This window comes from Adiantum capillus-veneris, chromosome 5, assembly GCF_014529385.1.
Source record: "Adiantum capillus-veneris isolate H3 chromosome 5, ASM1452938v2, whole genome shotgun sequence".
NCBI lineage: Eukaryota > Viridiplantae > Streptophyta > Polypodiopsida > Polypodiales > Pteridaceae > Adiantum > Adiantum capillus-veneris.
In genome coordinates this window covers 66,281,979-66,307,340 of record NC_140935.1, presented here as the reverse complement: position 1 = coordinate 66,307,340, position 25,362 = coordinate 66,281,979, and the positions used below count along the sequence as shown (strand labels likewise).

General features: G+C 42.2%; 1 protein-coding gene across 1 annotated transcript in view; it reads left to right on the top strand.

Annotated features, from left to right (window-relative positions):
* The window catches only part of LOC147457462 (uncharacterized), a 63,586-nt gene extending 51,228 nt beyond the window's left edge, over positions 1–12,358 (top strand). The window contains exons 7-9 of the mRNA XM_086512343.1: positions 10,929–11,220; positions 11,362–11,642; positions 11,896–12,358. Coding sequence (XP_086368469.1) covers positions 10,929–11,220; positions 11,362–11,642; positions 11,896–12,148 — 826 coding nt within the window. The 3' untranslated portion in view covers positions 12,149–12,358. The remainder of the gene's footprint in view (positions 1–10,928; positions 11,221–11,361; positions 11,643–11,895) is intronic.
* The last annotated feature ends 13,004 nt before the right edge of the window (positions 12,359–25,362 follow it).

Below are 25,362 nucleotides of genomic sequence, written 5' to 3'. Positions count from 1 at the left end.
GCTATGCACTCAGTTTTTCCACCACCCACGGTACATCCTTGGTATTTCGGGGGTGGATCAGTGTTCCAAAGTATGGCTGGTTATGCGTCTGGAAGTCAGCCGTACATGCCAGGAACAGTTTTCGGGGGAATGCAAGGCATCATGCCAAACCCCATGTATGGTACTATCGGCATGCAGCAAGGTTTCCACGGCAACCAGGGCCAGTTTGGGGTGCCACAGGGTCATTTTGGCATGGCTGGTTTTTCTGGACAGCAGCCAGATTTCGCACCTCTGACGCAAAATGTGAATGGCCAACATGTGCCGATCATGCCTAGTACAGTGCCCATGTTGCAGACCATCCCGTATGACAACTTGGGGGCACTAGAGAAGCCAAAGGCTTACAAAGAAGGTGGTGCAGCAGTAAAGTTCAGTACCTTCATCGGTTTTGAGGATAAGACAAAGGCGCTCACTTTCCTCCAGCAGTTTGATGCAGCCTATGCGAGAGGGAATTTTACAGAGGCCTCGAAGGTCAGGAAAGCTGCCACTTTCTTAAAGGACAATGCGCTTACATGGTGGACGACATTGTTAATGCAAGGACAGGCACCCGCCACTTGGGTTTACTTCAAGCAAATGTTTGCATCTGCTTGGCTATCCAATGAATTTGAAGCCGACGTCCTGACAGATTGGCACCAGCTTACTTCAGCTTTGTGCAAGAGCTTGCTGGAGTACGATAGGAGGTTTTGTAAAGCGTTACTCTGAGTGACCTACTACAGATTTGTGCCACTGACAGAGCAGATAGAGAAGTACTGTTGTGGGTTGCCTAAAGGGCTTCGTGATTACTATACAAAGAACAGAGTGGCTACCCTTACTCAGCTTATGGAAGTTTTGAACACTCGTCTTGCCTTGTTGAAAGGAGAGGACAGTGGATTTCCGAGCAGTGACAAAGGAGGGCAGCAAAAGAAAAATTCAGCGAAGAAGCCCTTTGTGAAGACGGCTCCTGATGCGTCACAGGGGTCAAAAAAGGCCACCAAAGACAAGGATTCAGCCGGGACTTTTGGAGCGCAGGCAAAGAAACAGAAAAGGAAGCCTTTTGTGCTCAAGTTGCTCGAGGAAAAGAAGGTCCTAATGGCTGAGAACAAATGCTTTATATGCGAGCAGCCTGGTCACTTTTCTATCAATTGTCCACAAAGGAAAAGGCCAGCTAACTCAGAGGATAAAGAAGACCAGAAAGGCAAGAAGCCAAAACCCACGGCAGGTTTAATGCCAGACATGGTGGGTGACAGGCCGAGCACAGATGCCAGTGAGTATGCAGGGCATGGGGTAAAGTTAGGGATCAGACGGCACTCATCTTCTTTGATCTAGGTGCCAAAGCCAACTTTATCTCACCAGAGTTAGCTATGAAGCTGGGCATCAAAGCTGAAGAGATGGGGTACACAGCAAAGGCAAGGTTGGCATGTTCTGGCCACTCAGAGTGTGTTACTCCCATCATTGGAAAACTGCGTCTGCATATTCAGTCGTATGTGGACACTGAAGAGTTTTACATCATGCCGCTGGAAGGTTGTGATGCCTTGTTGGGGATCCCGTGGATGTTCCGAGTGCATGGAGTCTTGGATGCCTACAACAAAAAGATCAAATACAGCATAGGGGCAAAACTCACATCTTGGATGTAAAGATTAGAGGAGAGTCAGTCCTTATTGTATCTGCTTCTGCTATCACTTCTGTAATAAAGAATCATCTTTCTGTGTACTTGATTTTTGCACGTGATGTCTCAGATAGGGATCAGTCAAATTTATCTGTGTTAGATAAAGAAAGGTCAGCATTTTTGCAAAAGTTTAGTGACTGTTTTCCTGATTCATTACCATCGCAATTGCCGCCAGAGAGACCTGAGGACCATCGGATAGATTTGGTGCCAGGGTGTAGCCCACCAAATAGACCTCCCTACAGGGTTAGTGCGGCGCAGCAGAAAGAGATTATGGGCCAGGTTGAGGAGTTATTAGAGAAGGGGCTGATTCAGCCTAGTTCTTCACCCTTTTTGCTCCCCAGTGCTCCTAGTGCAGAAGAAGGATGGCTCATGGCGCATGTGTATTGAGTACGGTGCGTTGAATAAGAATACCATCAAGAATAGGTTTCCTATTCCTCGCATTGATGATATTCTCGATCGTTTAGAGGGTGCTGCAATTTTCAGCAGGATAGACCTTAAGAGTGGGTACCATCAGATTCGTATAAGGCCAGAGGATGTGCACAAGACTGCGTTTAGAACGACATTTGGTCTTTATGAGTTTCTAGTGATGCCGTTTGGGCTAACAAATGCTCCTGCCACGTTCAACAGAATGATGGACCGGATTTTCCGCTCGCATCAACAGTTTGTTGGAACATTCTTCGATGACATGATTGTGTATTCGAAGAATGAAGAGGAACATAGGCGTCACTTGACCATTGTGTTCGAAGAGCTGCGCAGTCACAGGTTACTTGTCAATCCTAAGATTCTTCCTCGAAGAGATCCACTCTCTGGGCCACATAGTCTCAAAGGATGGTGTTAGAATGGATCCCGCAAAGGTCGAAGCTATCAAGACATGGCCAGACTTGAAGACTGTGCACGATGTCAGAAGCTTCTTAGGATTGTGTTCCTACTATAGAAGGTTTATCAGAAATTTTGCAGAGATAGCATCGCCTCTTCACGCATTGCAAAAGAAAGAGGTCACTCTCAGATGGACCCAAAAAGAGATTTCAGCTTTTAGTCTCTGAAAGGAAAAGTTGACTTCAGATCCAGTTATTGTTTTGCCAGATCTCAGGAAGTCATTTGTGGTCCAGTGTGACGCGTGTGGCAGTAGCATCGGAGCAGTGCTAATGCAAGATGGACGGGTAGTAGCCTATGAAAGCCGAATTTTGCAAGGGCCAGAGAGGACTATGCAAGTCTATGAGAAAGAGCTCTTGGCCGTGATTCATGCGCTTTCTAGCTGGAAGCACTACCTCTTAGGTGCTGATTTTGTTGTCCAAACAGATCATCAGACCTTGCGATACTTCTTGACACAGTCAAAGTTATCCGAAAAGCATATGCGATGGGCAAACATTCTTTCCATGTTCCACTTCCAGATTATGCATGTGGAAGGCAAGAAGAATGTTGTGGCTGATGCGTTATCAAGAAAGCCACAAATTTCAGCTGTGTCAATTCCTTATCATCATGAGTTAGATGACATGAAGGAACAGTATACTGCTGATGAAGATTTTGCAAGGATCTTTGAACAGTTACAAGAGGGGCAACATCAGGAGCACTACCTCCTCAGAGATGGTTTTATGATGATGCAGGGCAAACTTTGTGTCACTAGGCCACTGCGACATAAGGTCATGGAAGAGAGTCATGTCCCACCGTATGCAGGGCATCGTGGCATTGATGCAACAGTTAAGGCGGTAGAGACATTCTTCTATTGGCCTACCTTGAGGAGAGATGTGGATGCCTTTGTGCGAGCATGCATAGTTTGCCAAAAGGTCAAGTTTGATAGGCAAAAGGCACCAGGGTTGTTACAACCACTGCCGATTCCGGATAAGCCATGGGAAAGCATTGCTATGGACTTTATCTTTGATCTTCCAAGGATACCAACAGGGAATGATGGTATATGGACCATTATCTGCAGGTTCAGCAAGCAGGCCCATTTTATCCCTGTCAGGAAGAAGATAAAATCTGATCAGATGGCACGCTTGTTCATGTACAATGTGTTTAAGTACCATGGTATGCCACAATCGATTATCAATGATCATGATCCTCGCATGACCAGTTTGTTTTGGAGAGGATTGTTTGAGAACATGGGTACTACGCTCAAGTTCTCGTCTTCGTTTCATCCACAAACTGATGGACAGTCAGAAGAGGCCAATTCTACTGTCTTAGATCTGCTGAAATGGTATGTGTCAGATAATAAGGGCAAGTGGGAACAGTATTTGCCTATGCTTGAGTATGCGTACAATAATACGGTGCATTCGTCTACTGGCAAAGCACCTTTTGAAATTGTTGAAGGCGGCAAAAAGGTTCCTCCCATTTTGCACACAATGGACAAGATCTTTGAGGCAAATCGATATGTTGAGAACATGGATGAGATGTATAAGAAGATTAAAGTTGCCTTGGAGAAGTCTCAGGCAAAACAGAAAGAGGCTGCTGATCGCCATCGTCGTGAATTGCTACTATCACCTGGTGATTGGGTTCTCTTAAGGTTCGAAAAGGCAAGGTTAAAGAAGATGAAGGGCAAGGAACGGCTGTTTCCTAAGCTCAGCATGCGTTACTATGGGTCTTTTCAAGTGCTGGACAAGATTAGCGATGTGGCTTACAGGCTGAAATTGCTTGATGCGTGGAAGATTCATAATGCGTTTCACGTGAGTCTTCTAAGACCCTTCGTGGGTGATGTGCCAGAAGATATGCCAGTTGAGGATCAACCAGAAGTTGAGGAACTTGATGAGATCCTGGTACCTGAGCAAGTTTTGGCACATAAGGACAGAAAAGTTAAAGGACAAGTTGCAAGACGTTATTTGGTGAAGTTCAAGAACTATCCACCTATGGATGCAAAGTGGATGGAAGAGCATGAACTGTTAGAGTCACCAAATGTATTGCAGCTCTACCTTGAAGCCTTTGGGTTACAACCTACTTATGCCCCAACCCAACGTGTGCAAAGGAGGGGTAATGATAGAGCTAGTACATCAAATGTACATATGAATTCAGTGCCATAGATGGAAATGGAAAAAGTATGAAGGCCTCATTAAGTCATTTGTATCTATGTATGTTACGACCTTTCTTGCGGATACATGCGATGATAAAAGAGTGTTGATAGCACAAGATCATCAGTGGCGTGTATTTATGGAATGCAATCGAGGACGTTTGCGATTTCAAGAGGGGGTATGTCACGAGGACGTGGCAGTTATTAACCATGTCACAGAGATGTGGCAACTGCTAACCTTGGTTGTTGATTTCTTTCCAATGGGGTTTATTTTATTTGTTTAAGACCCTCTTTTTGAAGTAGCAAACGGTTGGACATTGTATGGCCAATGTGAACGGTAGATTCACCCGCAGACGGGAAGTGGTCGGCACTGGAATTCGTATGGTAAGAGGATGTCTAGGCTCAGAGCAAGATCATATAGCTCCCCCAGTCGCACTTAGCAAGTCGGTGGATACTAGGAAGTGAACTCAATTAAGGCGTAAAGTCAAGGTGGGACTACCAACAAAAAGTATCCGACAGTTGGGCCACATTGCACTTTGGATGCGGTCCCAGTGAGGATAGATGGTCAGAAGACCAGTGGAAGCCCAACGGAAGCACCTCCTAAAATTTAGGGAGCTGCTATTTTGGGCCGTGAAATGTGTTCGCGTCATTACCTCCGGTATGACTAGGGGAACATTTTATAACTCTGCCGCGAAGTCAACTGACGCGTCGGTTGGGATATTTTTAAGCGGCGAACCCGAAACGGGAAAATGCTTGAAAATGCGCTAAGTGTCGAAATTTCATGCAATTTCCTCTTGCAGAAAAATGGGCGCTGATTTTTAAGCTGGGAGAGGCCTCATTTCAGCATTTGTCACAGGTTAAGAGCTATGGAGTGCTTCCTTTCCCTCTCATGTACAGTGTGGTGCTAGGAGTGATGCCCTGCACACTACACACTGCTCTCTCTCCCCCCTACGTGCAGTTATGTGATGCCCCACAAGAGGGCTACTCATTTGACTGATGTACAATTGTGTGGGTTCATTCTTTTGTGCTGAGGCAAGAGCCTCTTTGAGCAGGAATAGGGGTAGCTAACTGTTGCTCCAAAGCAGGCACTGGTGAGGGTCATAACCTCACCGTACAGGTGCAAAATTAGCGCTGTGTATGCGCTGTAATTTCACTGTTTTTCAGCCATACGGACGCCATGACCATTGGGAATCGTGCCCCACTAGCAAAGGACAGTTAGGGGACTGTTTGGGGCTAAAAACAGGGCAAAAACCAGTAAATACAGCGTGCTGAATTTACTGTTTTTGGACAGGAATCACAGGGTATACGCCAGTGCAAGTGAGTTCTAGCAGGGGAATTGGTTTCGCGCAAGTTTTGGGGCTGTTATGTTGCCGAAATTTGGCCAAAGCAAATGGTATCTAGGTGGATACATGTGAAGGATTCCCAGAACCTTACCTTGTAATTTACCCTCCTAAAGAATAAAGAAATACCGAAAGGGGCGCCAATTTTGGGGCCTACAGGTTGTCGGTGTCTGCTCGGAGCATTCTAGCTGTCGAGCCATGTGTGTATTGAAGTGTTAATTCCCGTCGCAGGTTCTCTTTGTAAAGTGCTCTTTGTGTGAGTCTAAAGTAAAGAATTTCGGGTGAAAGCCAACGCCTACCGCCCTACGGGCCGGTTTCATATGGTCTCTATGATCTCGCTGCTCATTAAGGCCAAGACTTCAGTACCACGTGCTATTATACGAGCAGAGCTAGCTGCCTCCCCACTGGTGGTTGAGGCGCTCACCAGATCTGTCTCCTTCATACACCGCATGTGGAAACTTCCCAAAGACAGATATGCACGCCTTGCACTTGAGTCCTCTCGACAATTAGCCGTGCAGGGAGATACAACATGCTGGTATGGGGAGATGACATCATGGTTTCAGGCGCATGGGTTCAGCATAGACAGATTGCCTCCTTTCCAGTACTCACTGGATGCGCCCTCTTTGACTGTTACACAATCCGAGGTCACGAGGCTCATTTGCCAGGACTTGAGTCAGCTAGACACCAAGAGGACATGGATACAGCCAGTACAGGAGCTAGGCACGAAGATGGCTTTCTACAGAGAGCATCTCCTCCAGCTTACGGAGGATGGTTTTGTGACGAGGCCCAGATACACGGACACTCACGTGTCTCATGGGATACGATGTGCTAATGGCCAAATACGCACATCTTCACACCAGCTGCGGATCGAGACTGGGATATACAGCGGAATACCAACAGAGGCCAGGACATGCCCCCTGTGTGACATCGAGCCTGAGACAGAGTTGCACTACACATGCCACTGTCCCGTCTACTACGAGATCAGAGATGCCTGGGTTTGTTTTTGCTCGAGCTACGCAGACTTAGAGAAAGCTTGATGAGAGGAAAGACTAGCCAGTCTCAGAGACAGATCACAGACTTCTTTAGAGCTGCCACTGGACACCCGGAGGAGTTACTACCACAGCAGAGCTCGTCACTTTACACTAGAGGCATACTGATCGATCGAGCGACTGAGCTGGGGAGATCCAGAAGCCCATGACTGCGGAGGACTACACAACATCGACAGAGGCTGCAGCAGAGGATCCGGGTCACTTTGGCTCGACATGCACGACGCTCGGTCAGACTACTACCATGGAGGAGATTGATGAGATCCGCCAGCGACCGATGCTGGATCTCTTGTGATCTAGTTATCCCAGCTAGCTGTTTTAGCGGCTTAGTCCACACTCAGCAGTCTAGGATTCCATAGTATTTTATTTTGTCATTTTGTCATCTTGTTACTCTGACTTTGTATCAGATCCACCACATTGTAACTTTCTGGTCTCATAGGTCACTTTGGCCTTTTGAAGAGGTTAATATAACATTTCATTTCATCTCTCTCTCTCTGTCTCTCTCTCTCTCTCTCTCTCTCTCTCTCTCTCTCTCTCTCTCTCCCCCCCCCCCCCCTTGCTTCGATCTCTAGCGCTAGCTCTCTACTGCTCTGTGCCTCTTGCTTCTTGTCCCAATCCTGCACTACATCGTGACGCGCACCTATCGGTACCTTCTGCTTCGCGCTTTCAAGCCAAAGTGCTCACTATGGAGGAAATTGATGTTACTCGGCACTGATGTTCTTTTTAGCTTTTATCTTGCTTCATTGTATTTTGTACCTAGAGGATCCACACCATACTAGCACGATCCACCAAGATTGTATCAGTTTGGTCTCATAGGTCATTTTGGCCTTTGAAAGACGTTTAATATAGCATTTCACTTCATTTCATTTCTCTCCCCCCATTTTTCTCTTCTTGTAAGGTGCAACAGAAGTGAATGTTGAACTTTGCTCAAGATGAGTGCTCCGAACTGTGCTCAAGGGTTCCTTTTACGTACGGAATGGAGAGCCTTCCGTTCCTTTAGTGAGAGAGTGCAAATGATCACAAACAAAGTGAACGACATGTGAATGAAGGTGCTGAGAGAGAGAGAGAGAGAGAGAGAGAGAGAGAGAGAGAGAGAGAGAGAGAGAGAGAGAGAGAGAGACGAATACGACACCAGACGGTTCTCAAACCCCCCCTCTCTATGGGGAGAGAGGTCTATGCTATTGATGGCACAAATCTGGTACAATGGTTTAGATGCAATGGACTTGCCGACGATGTTGACAATGATGACGAGGACGAGGACGGGCTGAAATCTGAAAACGATAGGTCTGAAATCTGCAAATGCAGACTTTCTGCTGAATACTGGCACTCTGTCGGCGACGCGACGGCGGTGACGACGCGACGACGATGTGTTGAAAACGCAGATGCTGAAATCTGCGGACAGTGGCTGAATCTGAAAACGCTGGCTGATCTGACGATGTGCGAGGATCTGCTGCGGGTAGGTGAGATCTACGAGGCTAGGGACTGATGTTGCGGTGTCTAAGTGCTGAAAACACTGATGCTAGGGGCTGATTCTGCGGTGTCTAAGTGTTGCAAACTGAAAACACTGATGCAATGGGCTGATCTGAAGTCGGAAAACTGCAAAACGCTAGGCAATCTGCAAGATGCAAAAATGATAGGCCTGATCTGCAATCTACAAGTGCTGGAATCTGGTATCTACTGAAATCGCTAGGCTGAATCTGTAGCAGAAAATGCTAGGCTGATCTGTAGCCAGAAAACGCTATCTGCTATGCTGTTGGTTGGAAACACTAGGCCTCATGCCGGTCTTGCTGAGAAGGTGCACTGCAAGTTGCTGGAACTTCTGCTGCCACTAAGTGCTAGCGCTAGGTTTTATTTATAGGCACTTAGCAAATTTGCCCTACCCAATTTCCCAACAAATTCACTTATAAAATAATAAGTGAAAAATGGATAAATAGGGAAAATGGATTCTGTGCACTGTAAAATGCTCATGATGGGTACTGACTGTCATGCTGACGATTATGCTGTGTGCAACCAGAGGATATGCAACTACTCAATGCCTGGACATGCACGGCCTGCGCACATGCTCACAAAGGTGCCAGAACACTTTTTAAGCTGACTTGAATCCTAGACCTGAAGTAGCTTGTCCACATGCACATAGGGTTAGATGTGCACGTGACACTTCTCTCTCGAGCATTAGCAGATTGGCAGCATACTTTCTCTGTTGTGTTTTGTATTTGCAGCGTTTTCTGCCAGTTATCTCACTTCTCTCTCTAGCGTTTTGCCTTCTGGAGAGTTCCCGTTGTAGACGGTGATCTCCTTGGCTGCCCTAGGCTACTTGCATAGGGCTGGGCTGCCCACTCTCAGAGGCTGATTTGGAGGAGCTTTGGTTGGGTAGATTGGAGATACGGTGGCTGGCTGGGACAGAGAGAGTTATACGTGTAGTTGCTGACTTGATTATCATCCCATTCACCTTTTCTGCTGCAGTTTTGACACAAGTCGGGTTACATACCGTCCCCCTTGAAGACACCTGTCAAGACCAATAGAGCTATTAACTATGAAATCATGATACATGCTTATGACCATCATTGTAAGACGATGCACACCAGTCATTCCCACCTCAGAGCTTGCATCTTCACATAGTTCGGCACTGAACAATCACATCTTAGTCCACCCTTGACTTTAGATGACATTAAACTTTCAACATTTAACATTCGCATCTTGATCTGTGTTGGATTCAGATGTCATGTTGGATTCACACTACATTTAACTAGTCATCACATTGAAGGCTGCAATGGCCTCTTTATAGACGCCTCTGATGCCCTTATGGGGAGAACCAGAATTCCACCCCTAGTGTGGTCTTGTAGGTTGTATGGATTGAATTTGTAGTACTCCACTCCCCACACATTGCAGAATTGAGGTGGAGGGATCATTGGCGGATACATAGAGCTTACACTCAGGAGGGTAGAAACGTTTGCGATTATGTGTCTTTTATACCCATCCTGACGTATTTTTGTATAAAGTAGCATATGGGTTATCCACAAACACCCGTCGCAACATCACTTCTCTAATCAAAGTAGGTTGTGGTGGAGGTGGAGGCATTGCAAAAACATTATTCTTGAGTGTGTCATTTTTTTGTTCCTTTAAGATTTACTTTCTTCTGCATTAGGAGTATGTCGTATCTCTTCAAACTCTTCCTCTGTGGGCGGTCCCTACTCTTCATAGCTTTGCACAACATCAAGGATGTGCTTTCCAACAAGGCATAGAGGGGTGGTGTTCCACTCCCAAAAGTATTAGCCCTAAAGTGGGGGGCCCCTAGTGTTATTTCTTTAGTGATTGATGAAAAGTTATATGAGAGGGCTCTGTTCACGGAGGAGTCACCTCCAATTGACGATGATTACAATTAAAACCCTGGCCACTTCTAGCTTTTTAGAGCTCAAAAGCAACTCTAGAAGCACTGTTACTGACAACCATAGCTTTTTCAAACGCCTAATCGTGTTCTTGAAGAGTGACGGGTAACCCAAGTGTGGTAGATTGGTTATGCCATTTCCCTCTCGAATAACAGGTCTTGAGTTCAACTCTTCTTGTCGGATAAATCTTTAAGGTCTCTTGGGATAGTTTCCAACGACGTTAAAATTCTCTCTCTCTCTCTCTCTCTCTCTCTCTCTCTCTCTCTCTCTCTCTCTCTCTCTCTCTCTCTCTCTCTCTCTCTCTCTCTCTGTGTGTGTGTGTGTGTGTGTGTGTGTGGTCAACATCCCCCGTGCCCCCTTTCTTCTCCCTCCCTTTCAAAAATAAATCTTTTCTGTTTACTTCTAGCCTTTGGGTCATAATTTTGTTGCCTTGTATGCTTGTTCTGTCTTCAATTTTCAAGTTTGACCTTTCTGCAGTTCTGAGACCAAGCTGAGAATAAAGTCTGGACTGCTGCATTTCTGGGAGCTGAGGAGGGAAGCTATGAAGATTCAAGAGTCATGCTTGAGGGAGTGGGAGGAGCTGATTGCAGACACAGCTAGAAGAGGCAGTGATGGGGATGCGGTGTATCAGTGGGACAGCTACAATATTTTGAGGATGGAGTGGATAAATTCCAAGAAGAAAATACCCAAGACGCATAGAACCTGCAGAAAATCAGCCGATCATAAAAGAAAAATAGCTGAAGCTATTAGTGCCAAGTGGACTGATCCTGTAAGCGATTATAGGGTCTTTCAGAGGCATGTGCACTTTTTGTCTTTTACCCAGGATTATGGAGTTCTTTGGTTATGATGGTCCCATTGTGAATGGTGGGTCAGCCATTCTTTTTCTGATTCTAAATTTTCTTTGCGGCAGGAATATAGCGAGCGTGTGTATAAAGGTCGAGCGACATCCGTATCGAAGTGGGGTTCTCTGTCCCTGGGTATTAGTCCAAAGAAGAAGTCAAACTGCACTAAGCAGAGCACGGGCATAGTGGATACGACAAAACAGCCAACATCTGCCACATTGACCAACAACTGTGGTGAGCAGTATAAAGATCCGACGTCTCCTCACAAGCTTGAGAAGCTCAAGCAGATGCGATCAAGTCGTTCTATCAAGAAAGACAGAGAGCACGGAGATATAATAGAGTGGGCTTGGTATATAGCTCACATTCAGCTGCGTTCACTGTGAAAGTTTCCTTGTTTTTTGTGTGATTATCAAGATTCATGACCACTGCTGCTGGGTTCAAGCATGCTTAATGTAGCAAGATTATGTCAGTGCCGGTAGCGCATTTTGAGTCCACATTTCCTGCATGTTTTTTGTGTGTGTGGTTGTGTGCTTGTGTTTAAATTTGATATGCCAAGTTCTAACATGTGGACTAATGCTTTGGTCACTGGTGTTTCTATGCAGGGCCCTTATGACAGAAGCAAAGAGGGCCGTCGATGCACTGGAAGCTACCGAAGCAAAAGATGAGAATGCATTGGCTTCTCTTTTGGAAACACGGAGGCTTTTAGCAGAGGCAGAGGGTCTTTTTGAAAATGCTGGTATTAGAATGGAGGGGCCTAATACTGCTCCTTTGGAGGCTGAATCTTCTGAAACAGCGACAGGTAGTGAGTTAAGTTTACAGCGTCTTAAATCAGCCCTCATCACTGCTATCAACTAACACAAAAGCGGTGGTAGCCTAGTGGTTAAGGTGGATGTGTGGGTGTGCCAAGAACCTCTTCAACATCGTTTTGTAACTTGTGTAGCTATCGTGCTTAATAGTTTGTTTCTTATCTAGTGTGGATGCCATTGTAGGTTCATATCCTTGAGTCTTATCTTCATGAAGTTTCACATAAGACCTTGCAATAATATGCCTTTTTTTAAAACACGAGATATTGGGTTCTATGCTAGCTACATAGCACTTCTACTATCACAATGCAACATTAGAACTTCTTCATTGATGCCCAAATCTCCCACTAGATGGGGTAATGCATATAGCTTCCTTGCTTGCATCAGACAACAACATACTTAGCTTTTGTGGTAGGTTGATGTAAACAATATCTCTTTAAACTCCACTAATGTGTCCCTCAAACCCACGCTTCTAGGCCGAACGATCTAGCCATGTTGGTGTGTTAATTTACTTCCGACCAATTGCAAGTTTATATAGTTATCTTTTCTTTATGCAAAGTGAATTACACTATGTCAATGAGGGTGCATGTGTATTGTGGACTAGGTCTAAGCTTCCATGTCATGCTTGTGCCCATTCTAATCCAAATTTACACATATCAAACGTTCGAGTCACAAGTCAATAAGGGGTTGCAAAAGTGGGTTGGGCATTGAGAGGAAACTTCATACACTTTAAGGATGGGGAAAACATGGTGATGATATAGTGTACTCATGTCCATGGTCGATTTTCAAAGGATAGTGGCTCCCATTCAAATACCCTTTATTTTTTGCCACAAGAAAGACCATATCGTAAACACAGATACATGGAAACATGTTGGTACAACAAAATCGTGTCGATGGTCCGAAACAATCTTGATATGTATAGGTGGACTTAATAGTGATCTAGCTTTACTTTATGATCGATGCCATGATAAGTGGCTTGATGGGAACATGTACATAAAGTACATAAACTTGAATAAGGGATAAAAGAGTAGTGGGCACTCATGTAGTGCAAGTTGAGCAGTTTGGAGACAAGTGGTCAACTTGTGGTTAGAAAGTTGTTCATAACTAATATAGCTTCATTCTACGTAAAAAGGGACATTGGAAAAATTATGGACCTTATATAGTCCATATAGAATCTTTAATTTTAAGGGATTAAAACTAATGTTGTGGAGGGTTAAGGGGACAAGCATTCATGAAGTTAGTTCTTAATAGGTTTCTCTAAAAAAAAATTAAGCCCGTGTAAGATGTAGTCTTTTCTCAAACTAGCTTTTTAAAGTGAAGGGAGAAAAGGGAGTGTAGTAATAACTACTCCCTCAATTCTGTTTTTCATGACACATCATAATAACACGTGCATAAACAAGGATCAAAAAGGTTTTTTTTCAAAAATGTTATTTTCACTTATTTTTAATTGAAAAGTTCCCCTCAATTGTATGTATATGAAAAAACACATTTTGAACCTTATTTTTTACTTTCATTTACTTTTTTTTTTTTTTTTTCTTCCTCTCTCTCTCTCTCTCTCTCTCTCTCTCTCTCTCTCATCTCACCCCGCCTCCTAGCTCTCCTTTCCACCCCTTCTCTCTCTTTCCTTGTAATCTTCCCACACCCCTCTCCCTCTTACCTATAAGTTTTTCCAGGATCAATTGCTATGGTGCTCAACGACATCACAAACTTTGTTTCCACCACGTACTCTGTACACTACAAGCTTACACATTCATTTGTCCATGGAGTTGCATCAAAAGTATGAGAATATGGAGACTAACACATGCAACTATTATGCTCAATATAGGTCCTTGGTCTGCTAAATATAGGCACATGTAACGCATGTGTGTCCTGGCCCGTCTTACCCTGGCAAAATAGCTTTAGCAACAGTAGCAACCCTGCCACCAAAACCTACAACATCCTCAACATTGCTTGCATCTTCAGAACTAGGACGTACGTAATTGTCAAACATATACAACCATGTGGTGTTGAAATCATCATCTTGTGCATAAGTGTCATGTACAGAATCAAATGAAGTATCCGTAATGATTGATAGATTATTAAGAGAGGGTCTTTGACTCAAAGCATCAGCTACAATATTTTCATTACCAGGTTGGTATTGGATGTTAGGTTCAAAACTTTGAATGAAAACATCCCACTTAATATGTCTATCATCTATCAAGCGTTGAGACAATAAGTACTTCATACTTTGTCGATCAATTTTGATGATTAAATCAACACCCAATAGGGGGGCCCAATCACTTTTACTCTTTTATTACTGAGAATCGAGAAAGATGCTGCCAATTGCATGAGCATTGAGCTGTCAATCGTTGAAGACGTTAGGGCTGCCAATTACAGTAGCCGCTAGCTGCCAGAGAATAGGTAAAGAGGCAGTCATAGAGGAGCTTTGGCGCCCCTTGATCTCAAGGTGTGGTTGTGCTCTGCAAGGACAAAGCCACAAGTGTTGGCTGATGTAAATTCATAAAATCCCTCAGGGTATGCAATGCAATCGCGCATCCAGAAGGCTATTCAATTTGAGGCGTGTGAGGGGAGATCGCGCAAGCAAAAGGTGGTTGGGGGGTGCAAAAGCCGCAGGCCGAGGTGAGGGAGGCGAATGCTTTATTTTTGTAAACGTAATTTGCAGGTTCCTCAACACACGAGTGTGCATGGTCTTATGGTGTACACCACCTTCGACAGAGTCGACTTCTCTGCACGTCCGTGTTCAAACCTTGCATCCTTTTTTAGGGGGTGAATGTCCAGGAGGATGAGTTCCAAAGATAAGATTCAAAAGAATCTTGCAACAAATGAATAAAGGAGAAGACGAGCCAGTAGTAGTGTTTCCAAATTTTTAAAGCGTGTATCACAACAGTCAATTCTTTATCATAGGTATTGAACTTTATTGAACTTTAATTTAGAAGGTCTGAATTTACGACTTTGAAAAGTGAGTGGATGGTTATCTTGCATAAGAATTATACTGATATCTTTTCCACTAGCATTAATGACTACGACAAAGAGCGGTCTATCAAAATCAGGCAATTGCAGTATTGATGCATTTATCAAAGCATTCTTGAGTGCATTAAAGGAAATTTCTTGCAAGTTAGACCATGTATAAGGAGATTTTTTCTTTAAGAGGAGAGTGAGGTAATGAAATTTGTAAGGAAACTTACGTACAAACTTCTTGTGATAACTGCATAGACCAATAAAAGAACTTCATGTTGGGTCTAGGCTATGACTGAATGGAGTTAATTTTCTTGGAATCTACGTGTATTCCCTTGCCCGATACAATATGTTCCAAAGAGTCAATCTCAGATTTGAAAATTGAACTCTTTTCAGGATTTACATACAAGTGGTTGTGTGCAAGCAGATCAAATACACATGTTAAGTGTTCTTCATCCTTTTGTTCTGATTTACTAAAACAAAAATCGAAGAATACAATCAGAAAATCTTGATGGTCAATGAAAATTCTGTTCATCATGTGTGTGAATGTGGTTGGTGTATTTGTTAAACCAAATGGCATGACAAGAAATTCATTGTGTGCCGTTTGTGTTTTGAAAGTAGTTTTGTAGACATCTTGGTCAAACATTTTGACTTGATGATATCTTGATTTGAGGTCGATTTTGCTAAAGATGTTTGCCCCTTTCAGTTTGTCGAACAGATCATCCACTCTAGGAATAGGGAAATTATTCTTGATGGTGATCTTGTTTAAAGTCGTGTAGTCGATACACATACAAAAGATTTCATATTTCTTCTTAACCAGAAGTATTGGAGCTTTGTATGGTGAACTACTAGGCTTTATAAGTCTTTGATCAAGCAAGTCAGTGATTTGAATTTGTATCTCCTTGTTTGCAATTGGATTTACACGGTAAGGTGCTCTACAAGGAGGTTTACTACCCGGTATAATATCTATTTTGTGGTCTTTTGTACGTAAAAGTGGAATTCCAAGTGGCATGTCATGCATGAAACAACTTTTAAATTATGAGAAAAAATCATCATGTGACGAGTTATGTGAAGTTTCAGTTTCAGCGGAGATTTGATTTACCAACACCAAATATGTTTTCCTGTGTTTTTGAATTGCTCTTTTGGCTTGAGTGTGAGAGAGAAGTGGAACTTTTTGATGTGCTAGTGTTGCTTGAATGGAGAAATTTTGATTATTATGAGTGAGGGACATGGTACGAGTTTTATAATTAATCAACGGATCAAATTCATGACGGAATGGCATTCCCAAAATCATGTCAAGACCATGCAATGGTGCTACCAGAAATGTAGGTGCTTGTGTAAAAATTCACCAATGCAAACTTCAACAGTGACTTGGGTTTTGCAATTAAAACATTGATTATTAAAAACATTTTTGACTGCTGCGAGGTAAAGAAATTTGAGAGAGAGAGAGAGAGAGAGAGAGAGAGAGAGAGAGAGAGAGTTGTGCCAATCGTGAAAATAAAATCATGGCTACTGCCATCATCTAAAAGAATGGTGACATTTTCTCCCTTGAATGTGCCTTGCACTTTAAACAAAGTGTGAGGAGATATTGGAGTACCTAAAGATGGGTTATAGTGGCCATACTGGAAACATTTAAAATACTTAACCTTGTTGTTACCATTAGAGTTTTGGGCAAGATGTTGGTTGGAAGAATTTTGGTTGCCTCGTTTTGCTGTGTGTTGCTGTTGCTGTTGTTGTTGCCATAGGGTCGAGAAGTTGTAGCAAAGCTGTCAAATCTGCGTCTTTTGAAAAAGATACAGCTTTGATGTTTGTTTCTATCAAAGTTAGGAGAGAAAGAAGCTCTCTTGTTACGGTTAGTGTTAACAATTTGTTCAGTGTGAGAAGGTTGTCCACCTTTCTTCTTCTCCATATTAAGAGCCAAATTAATAGCCTTTGAGAGTGAATGTGGTTTAAATATCTCTACCTCAGTACCAATTTGTAGTGCTAAGCCAGATATATACTTACGCTTCAATTTCGTGCGAGTGACATGTTCAATAGGTTGCAATTGAATTAAATAGTTCCAAAAACGATCAATGTAGCCCTGTACATCTTCATTTCTACCCTGTCGAATTAAATTCCATCGGCATCGTGCTTTAGCTTTACACTGTGTGGATAAAAATTGAGGTAAAAATAACTTTTTGGATGCATGCCAGGTAGGTGGTCTTCTACCATGTTGTTTGGTGGCGTTCCACCACAATGCAGTGCTACTGGTGACATGATTTGATGCACACTTTACCATTTCACGTTCGGAAAAATCTTCATCATGAAAAGAGTCATCTAAGTGATTAACCCATGCTAGAACTGTGCTAGCATCCTTATTATCATCAAAATCCTTGAAAGTGAAGGCTTTCTACTAATTTTGTTTTTCTTTGGAACAGGTGCAGATTCTATGCGTGCAGAATGCAATAACCTTCGCATGCGTTCATACGTGAGAGATTGTTGCAAATTAGAAAGTTGTTCAACAATCGTGCGGTTGTGGAAGATGTGCCATGATTGCAGGCTTTTTTATCAATATTTTTTTTTCTATGTTTTGATTATATAAAAGAAAATGACTATATAGTAATAGATATATGCTCGATATGCAAAGTTAATGGAAAAATAAAGTAAATAACAAAATAACAGTTTGATGGTCGTGGTGGAGTCCAGTCCAAATGTGCAGTACTAGGGAAAGGACAAAAACTGCGAGTGATTGAGTGAGTCGGATGTAAGTCAATTGAACTTTTGGCGTTCAATCTCCCTCATCTAGTTTATCTCCAGTTGAGTAGTGTCTAGTGATGAAATCCAGGGTAATTGAAATTTGTGTTAGCTTGAGAAATCTTGAACAAGGCGAGGCTCAAAGAGGTCCAATTGGAGTTATATATATATATATATATAACTATGCACTGCCCTTGAAATAATAATGGGAGCCGAATGGAAAACGAAGAGTAATCAATAAAGAGATTTCGAGGGTGAGTTGCGAGGATTGTGGGTGATGGCGGCCAGGGTTTTAATGCTTGTGTTTGTGGACAATCAAAGAGTTGAGAAGAGGGATATGAACTACTATCCCTTGTTCATCTGTTGAATAAGGAATTTAGAAGGGGTATGAATTATCCCTTAAGTGGGTGGTTCTTAGACTTTTGGTGGGCGGCCGACCAAGGTCAGCCACATCTTTTTTCTTTTTTAACGTGTGAATATGAAGTCGACAGTGGGCAAAGAGGGGAGGATGACAACACAAGGACTGAAGTGGGAGATGGCGACGAGCATGACAGCTTCCAACATAGACACGGAGAATCAAATTGACAAGGACAGAGTGTTAGAGATGTAGAAATAATTAAAGGGTACACAACATGATTTAACATAGTTTAAGAGAGAAGAGCAAAGAATCTTGCAAGTGAATGGCCTATAATCATGGCCCCAAACTCCACGACACCCCTTCTTCTAGAGTTTGGTATTTAATTTATTATTTGAGTCTTTGGGTGCCAAAATTGGAGACCCGTCTTTTACATCTAGTCCACTTTAGTACTTAAGTGGATCACATCACTTATTGCATGTCCCATAAGGGTGAGTTCTCACTAGAGCAATTTTCAAGCAGCCATAGTGGCTTATTGAATAAAAAGTTTAAAATAATGTGCAAAGATAAAATGATCGAGAGGGTTATTATTTGCCAAGGCCTCCTTTTCAACTCCCAAAATTTCAATCTACAAATCATCATCAACTCACTATTAGTAAAATCAGATAGACATCACATAATTAACCATTAAGTGAGCTATCCCAATTGCAGTTAACCACATACAATAGGAGGGACCCAGTCTCGTAACAATGTCACTCTTTACCAATTTGCTATTGGATGTCTTATTTATGTAGCAACACAAGACCGGATATTCAGTTTGCAGTTTCACAGGTCAACACATTTATGCATAGCCTAGGGTCTTAGCATTGGCAGGCTATCAAGAGGATCTTTTGCTATTTGAGTGGCACTTTACATCTTGGGTTGTTTCATCCCAAGGGAAGATCATTACCGCCAGATTTACATGCTTTTTTGGCCTCAGATTGGATTCATTGTTTTGACACGCGAGAGTCCACAAGTGGTTTTTATTTCGTGCTCGACAGTTCATGTATATCATGTTGAAATAGAAGCAACCTAATGTGGCCACTTCCATTTGTGAGGCTGAGTACATGGCAGTTTTCACAACTACGGTTGAGTGTGTACAACTCAGATGCCACAGGACACTACTGCCAACATCATCTACATTGACCATTAGAGGGCATTGGCAGTTGCAAGAAACCCAATTTTTCATGCTTGCACAAAGCACATTGAGGTGCATTACCATTATGTCAGGGAGAGAGTCTCAGCAGGAGAGATCAACTTGGCTTATGTGCCAACATCATCTACACTGACCGTTAGAGGGGATTGGCAGTTGCAAGAAACCCAATTTTTCATGCTTGCACAAAGCACATTGAGGTGCATTACCACTATGTCAGGGAGAGAGTATTAGCAGGAGAGATCAACTTGGCTTATGTGCCAACACAGGATAACCTTGCAGATCAACGGCATTGTCTCATGAGAAGTTCGAAGCTTTCCGCAAAGCTTTGCGCATACTTTGCTTTGTGGACTGATCATGTCCTTAGGGCATGACACTTCCCTATACTCTATGTGCCAGCTCTCTTTCAACGCATCACTCCTAGGGGGAATTTGTTACCATATACATGTGGTAGTGATGTGTGTGAACACACTTAGGACCATCGGGGCATTTTTTTCCCTCACTAGGAGGTTTTTTCCCACTGCATTGTATATATGCCCATCACTCAGGGCTATCTTATCTCTCTAGTGCACACTAAATAATATGTTGTGTTATGTGCCTTGAGCTTCGTTCGTCTTCTCCAAGCTGTGTGTATTTCCTTGCAACCCTATTTCCAACATCCTTCACGGATTCAACTGTCCATTGGACCGGAAAACGATTCAGTAGGAGGTCAATGAAATCAAGAAGAACATCTTGATTTTCCACATTGTTTTCCCTTTGCAATTGTTTTGTGTAACCGGCCTATATCCAACATAGTGTGTAAAACCTCTTTATAGCTCACTAGAGTATTTTAAATGATTACAATCAAGAAGTGTCTAAAATAATATCTCTGCTCATTTTTCATGAAAGTAACATTGTGATATAACTCATCAACAAAGATTAAGTCCTCCAGTTGTTATCATTTCTTATCAGTAAACAACCCCACGATAATTGGTGCTTGAGGTTGAGAACCTGATCTAACATGAAGGGACTAAACCTAGTCACAACATGCTTTGCCGAATGGTAAGCAAACTACAACTAAAGAGATAACCTCTCCAATTGGATTGCTTTGTGCTTACATACGTGCTTAGCATATCCTTTAGCACAAGATTAGCACTTGTAAATTGCTTGTCCGCCTCTCGATGACTGACAATACTGAGTTGCGTTGTTCCACAATCGTTTACAGACATTCGTCCAAAAATGAATGGTAAACTTGGGTCACAATTCCTTGCAACATTGCTAATAATCAACAATGTTACAATTAACCAAGTTGTTTAACTTGAGAGATTGGATAGTGGGCTGAATAAACTATACAAAGTTTAGTCACTTATTTATAAGCACGCAAACCAAGCCATGACATGGGTGATTGGTAGACCCACAACTAAGCTCATAGAAATACTATACATAAAGTACAAAATGCTTTAGAAGCTATCAATTTCATGAATTTGCATACCGCTCCAAATCAGCCTTTGTTAAACACTAGAGCCCATAACACCTAGTATGCATGCATTTAGCAAAAACAAATCCGAACCTACATTTCCATGACCATACTTGCCAATACTTATGGTGAATGTTATGCTCACATCCCACAGGGAAAGAACTAAATACTTTACCTTGGAAAGCCGTACTAATATATTTGGACCATAATAGAATGTGAAAATCAATCACATCTAAGTACCAAATAAAACATGTTGGCTAACAGAAAATAGCTTGTTGCATTTGTAAACAACCATTTGTTTAAGTTATTTAACCATACTTATAACCTTAACAAGTCTTACTCGGTATCCGATAATTCCTCGCCACTTAAATTGAACCTGATATGATGCGCTCAAAATGGTCAAATAAACAAATCTGACCAGTATCTGGTGACTTTGTTGCGACACACAATTGAAATAACAATCAGTTTAAGAGACTCGTATTCTCCATATGTGGATGTCCAAAAAAATGACATCCTTCAAGTGCAATATGTACTTGTACATGTGGAGGTGACTGTAAACCCTCAACGACATGAGTGAGAGGAAACCTCATAAACCTTGCTCCACAGTGGCTAAACTGAACTCCATGAGTTTCTAGGCCATTTTGTATCCCTTGTGACGACATGTGCCAAACAAAACCCTATCATATGTGTCCATAAATGTAGAACACAAAAATGTATTTGGTACGCTACAATCCCAAAACTCTTTGCTCCTACATGACCTTTTTATGTGTCTGAAGAGAAAAAGAGATGAAAGCATGCTAGCATATACACCCTACTTGGAAAACTCAATCAAAGCATAATTAGAAATGAAATGAAACTAAATCATATAAGTACTTGGAGGTTGCACATAATGTTCACTTGTAGTCAAGTGCATTATTCCAACTTGAAAGGTAAAACGTGAAAGGTACATTACCAAAAATCCTTCCTAAAAAGACCTAGTATGTCCTTAACCTGTTAAACACTATATGAAAGCTTAGTGTAAATCAAGCAATATTGAACTAGTAACCTGGGTGCTGCGTTGGCAATCCAAACCCCTTGGTTAAAGTTTTGCAATTCTAAACCCCTTGGTTAGATTTTGCATGGAAACTACTTAAATAACAATTAACGATGACCAAGATAGTCTATCATGTCCAATAATGATTTTAATCAACTTATAAAGGTGAGTTATCCACTACCCCTTAGTATATTTTTCCTTGAAAGTTCAAATGTGAAGAGGCCATTTTGTGACCCTCAACACCTATGGAGTGACTTAGTATTAGCTAGTTCATACCCCTAAAAATACCACTCCTAAAAGATAGGAACCGTGCTACAACTATGGAGTAGATCTTCTGAATTTGAAATTTATTAACAACTAAATCTCAAAAGAATCATATCTCCCTATGAAGGAAGAGAAAGATTCCCAATACCCAAAATAATATAGTTATACTAGTTTTTCTTGGTTTTTGAAAATAAGAGATTACCTGCATTGAGGCTCTCTTAGCAGATTCATGTCATCCCATGAATGAGTTTCTAGATAGCGAGGCCATGCCTATTTGCTATCCACAGTAAACATCATTTGTATTGGATGCACCTTGTGCGTAGAGTTAATAATAAAAAGTGACCACCATTGTAGTCATATACAATGATCACAAGAAAATATAGCATCCTCAACCGTTATTGAGCAAGCGGTTACAACTAAGGGTAACCCCTGCAACAACATCAATAAGAGAAGTCTTGAGAAAAAACATTGAAAGCAAATGAGATCTTACCTCGTCATAAAACTCCTGCAAGTCACGTATTTAAATCCACCATAACTAAGAGGCGAATAAGGATGTCCTTGATAGAGTAGCTGATTTATTATATTATAGCAAAAGCGTAAACAATGATTCATTGGAATGAATCCCACCATACTGGCACATCATGCATGCATATGAGAAAAATAGAGTGATAAACCCTTAAGGGGCTTTAATGAAAATATTGAGAGTTTGAGCCATTACCATACATGCCTTGCACCATTTGTATTGGTATGTATACATCATAGTTCGTCGTTGCCAATCGTAGACTATGAGCTTGTATCTTTTTATTCCAATATCCCTAAATCTGTCTACCATTGCTATTGATCCCAAGGCAATGAGCAGTGGGCCTCAACATGAAAAAAAAAAGCCTTGCTTTTCATAATGATCGCTTAAAACACCTTGCTTTACAAAGCTAAAGATATTGTCCAATCTAAAAAATGAAAACATAGAAAAACGAGAAGAACTTGAGATTTGCTAACCTGGTCGCCCTTCTATGGCTAGTTGTCTTCGTGTGAATTTGGCTCATAGCCATGTATGCTGATAAATTGAGAGAGCTATCTTATGTACCATGCATGTCCTCATGTCTTGGTTCATATTTACCTCTAGTGAAAAAGCATTCAAATATACTGCAAAGTTTCCCCCTAGTTTGTATATTGATAGCATATTCCCAACTTTGGAAATCTCTTTGCAATATGCCTAAATTTGAATCCTTGCTTCACATAAATATATCAAAAAAATCAAACATGATGAAGCCTTTATGCTCAGAGCCAATGGATGCTCCTGATGATATACAAATATGATAGTAAAAATAAAATCGACCTTTCAAGGTTTCGTAAAGAATCGACCTTGTCGAATCATACATTGTACATAGAATCTTTAGATTGTTGATAGTGAAAGAGATAGCTCATGAAGCTTAGCTATCAAATTTCATCTAACTGCCAAACTCTGCTTGACCGAAGCAACATTTTCTTGTCAAGTTGGTATTGTAGAAAATTTTGCAAGAGTAATAATTTCAAAATTTGATAACTTAAATTTAACGTACTTATTGACTTTCTGGAATCACCGCCCTTGGCATCAGAAGTTGTAGCACCACATGGTGTCATTTCTCCTTCGGCAAGCAAAAGTACGCTAGAAAGAGATATTTGCATGACACAACTCAGAATGAAAGAAAATTGACCCTGCCGATCCTCAACCGTGTCTGGATTGGAAGCATAAACATCCATGTAATTGATGTATGTCTTAATTGAACTCACAAAGCACACGTCAGATTGTCCAATGGTGGGAGCAAGGTCGTGCTCCACATAAGAAACTTTCACTTTGCGTAATAAACTACTATCAAATCCCTCTTCTTGCACAAAAATACGCAAAACTCCTTAGAGACGTATTCTCCCCCATATTTATCAGTCCTTTGTTGCCTAGTTGATTTTTTACTAATGTGAGGAACTTTTGAAATGCAGAGCAAACCTCATCCTTATGCTTCAAAGGATTTGACTACACATTCATAGTAGAATCATCTATAACTACCACAAAGAGCTAGCCCCCCTATTGACTTGATTGGCATAGGATGATATACATTGATGTGTACAAGTTCTAGTGGCTCAAGACGCTTTCTACCTAATGGCAAGTATACTCTCTCTCTCTCTCTCTCTCTCTCTCTCTCTCTCTCTCTCTCTCTCTCTCTCTCTCTCTCTCTTCCCCCACCCCTCTCATTTTCCCTTACCTTCACCACCTCCTCTCCATGCTCAACCAGGTTTCCTTGAGTCTTCCATTATAGATTGGTTTTTCCAATTATCTTTGTGCAAAGGTTTTGAATTTAATGTTTGAGGTCACTTGGGATCATTTCAACATCATCTCATTTCCCACCATCACTCACTTCCTCTTCCCCAAGTACCCCCCCCCCCCCCCCCCCCCTTCCCCTTCTACAGAGATGGTCGGGTGGTGATTGTAGAGCGGCGCTCCACATGACGGTGCGAGACCCATGGGACCACACTCAAAGTTGCCACCTAGAATTGTAATGGATATATGCGCCTTGATGTGGGCGCTTTTGAGGATAGTTTTATGGGAAGAGACATCATCTTCTACTCTGAGACACATCAAGCCCCGAGGAAATCTATGCCTCACATTAGTGGATATAGATGGGAGACAACCTATAGACAAGAGACACGATCAGAGCACAGAGGGCGGGGCTCAAGAGGAGTGGCAGTGTTATTCAGGGAGGAGTTGACAGTGTCATTCAGGGAGGAGTTGCAGTCGTTGATACAAATAGCCCGCAAGGATGAGAAAGTTAGGTACATGTGGGTGAGATTAGAGCAGAGACAGACATATATCTTTACATTGCTATTTGCTACTTTCCCCCGAGTACATCAGTTTATGCACCACCCAGAGGAGAGTACCCCTTCTCTATTTTGGATGATGACATATGGGAGTCCTCTAGAGATGGTGACATCATCATTCTAGGGGATTTCAATGCTAGGACTGCCCATCATCATACGGTATTTTATGATACTTTAGAGGAGATTCTGAGAGAGTTGGATGTCGCAGAGATGGGCCTATCTAGGCTATCACAGGATGGAGAACACACTGAGTATGGATGACACTTGATAGACATGGGGACTGCACATGGATTGGCCATCTTAAATGGCCTACAAAGATTTCCCATTGCGGGGGGTTTTACATGCTTCCCACTGCGGGGGGTTTTACATGCTTTCCACACAGTGGATTATGTCATGGCACAGCCGAGCCTTATCTCTAGTATCCAGGA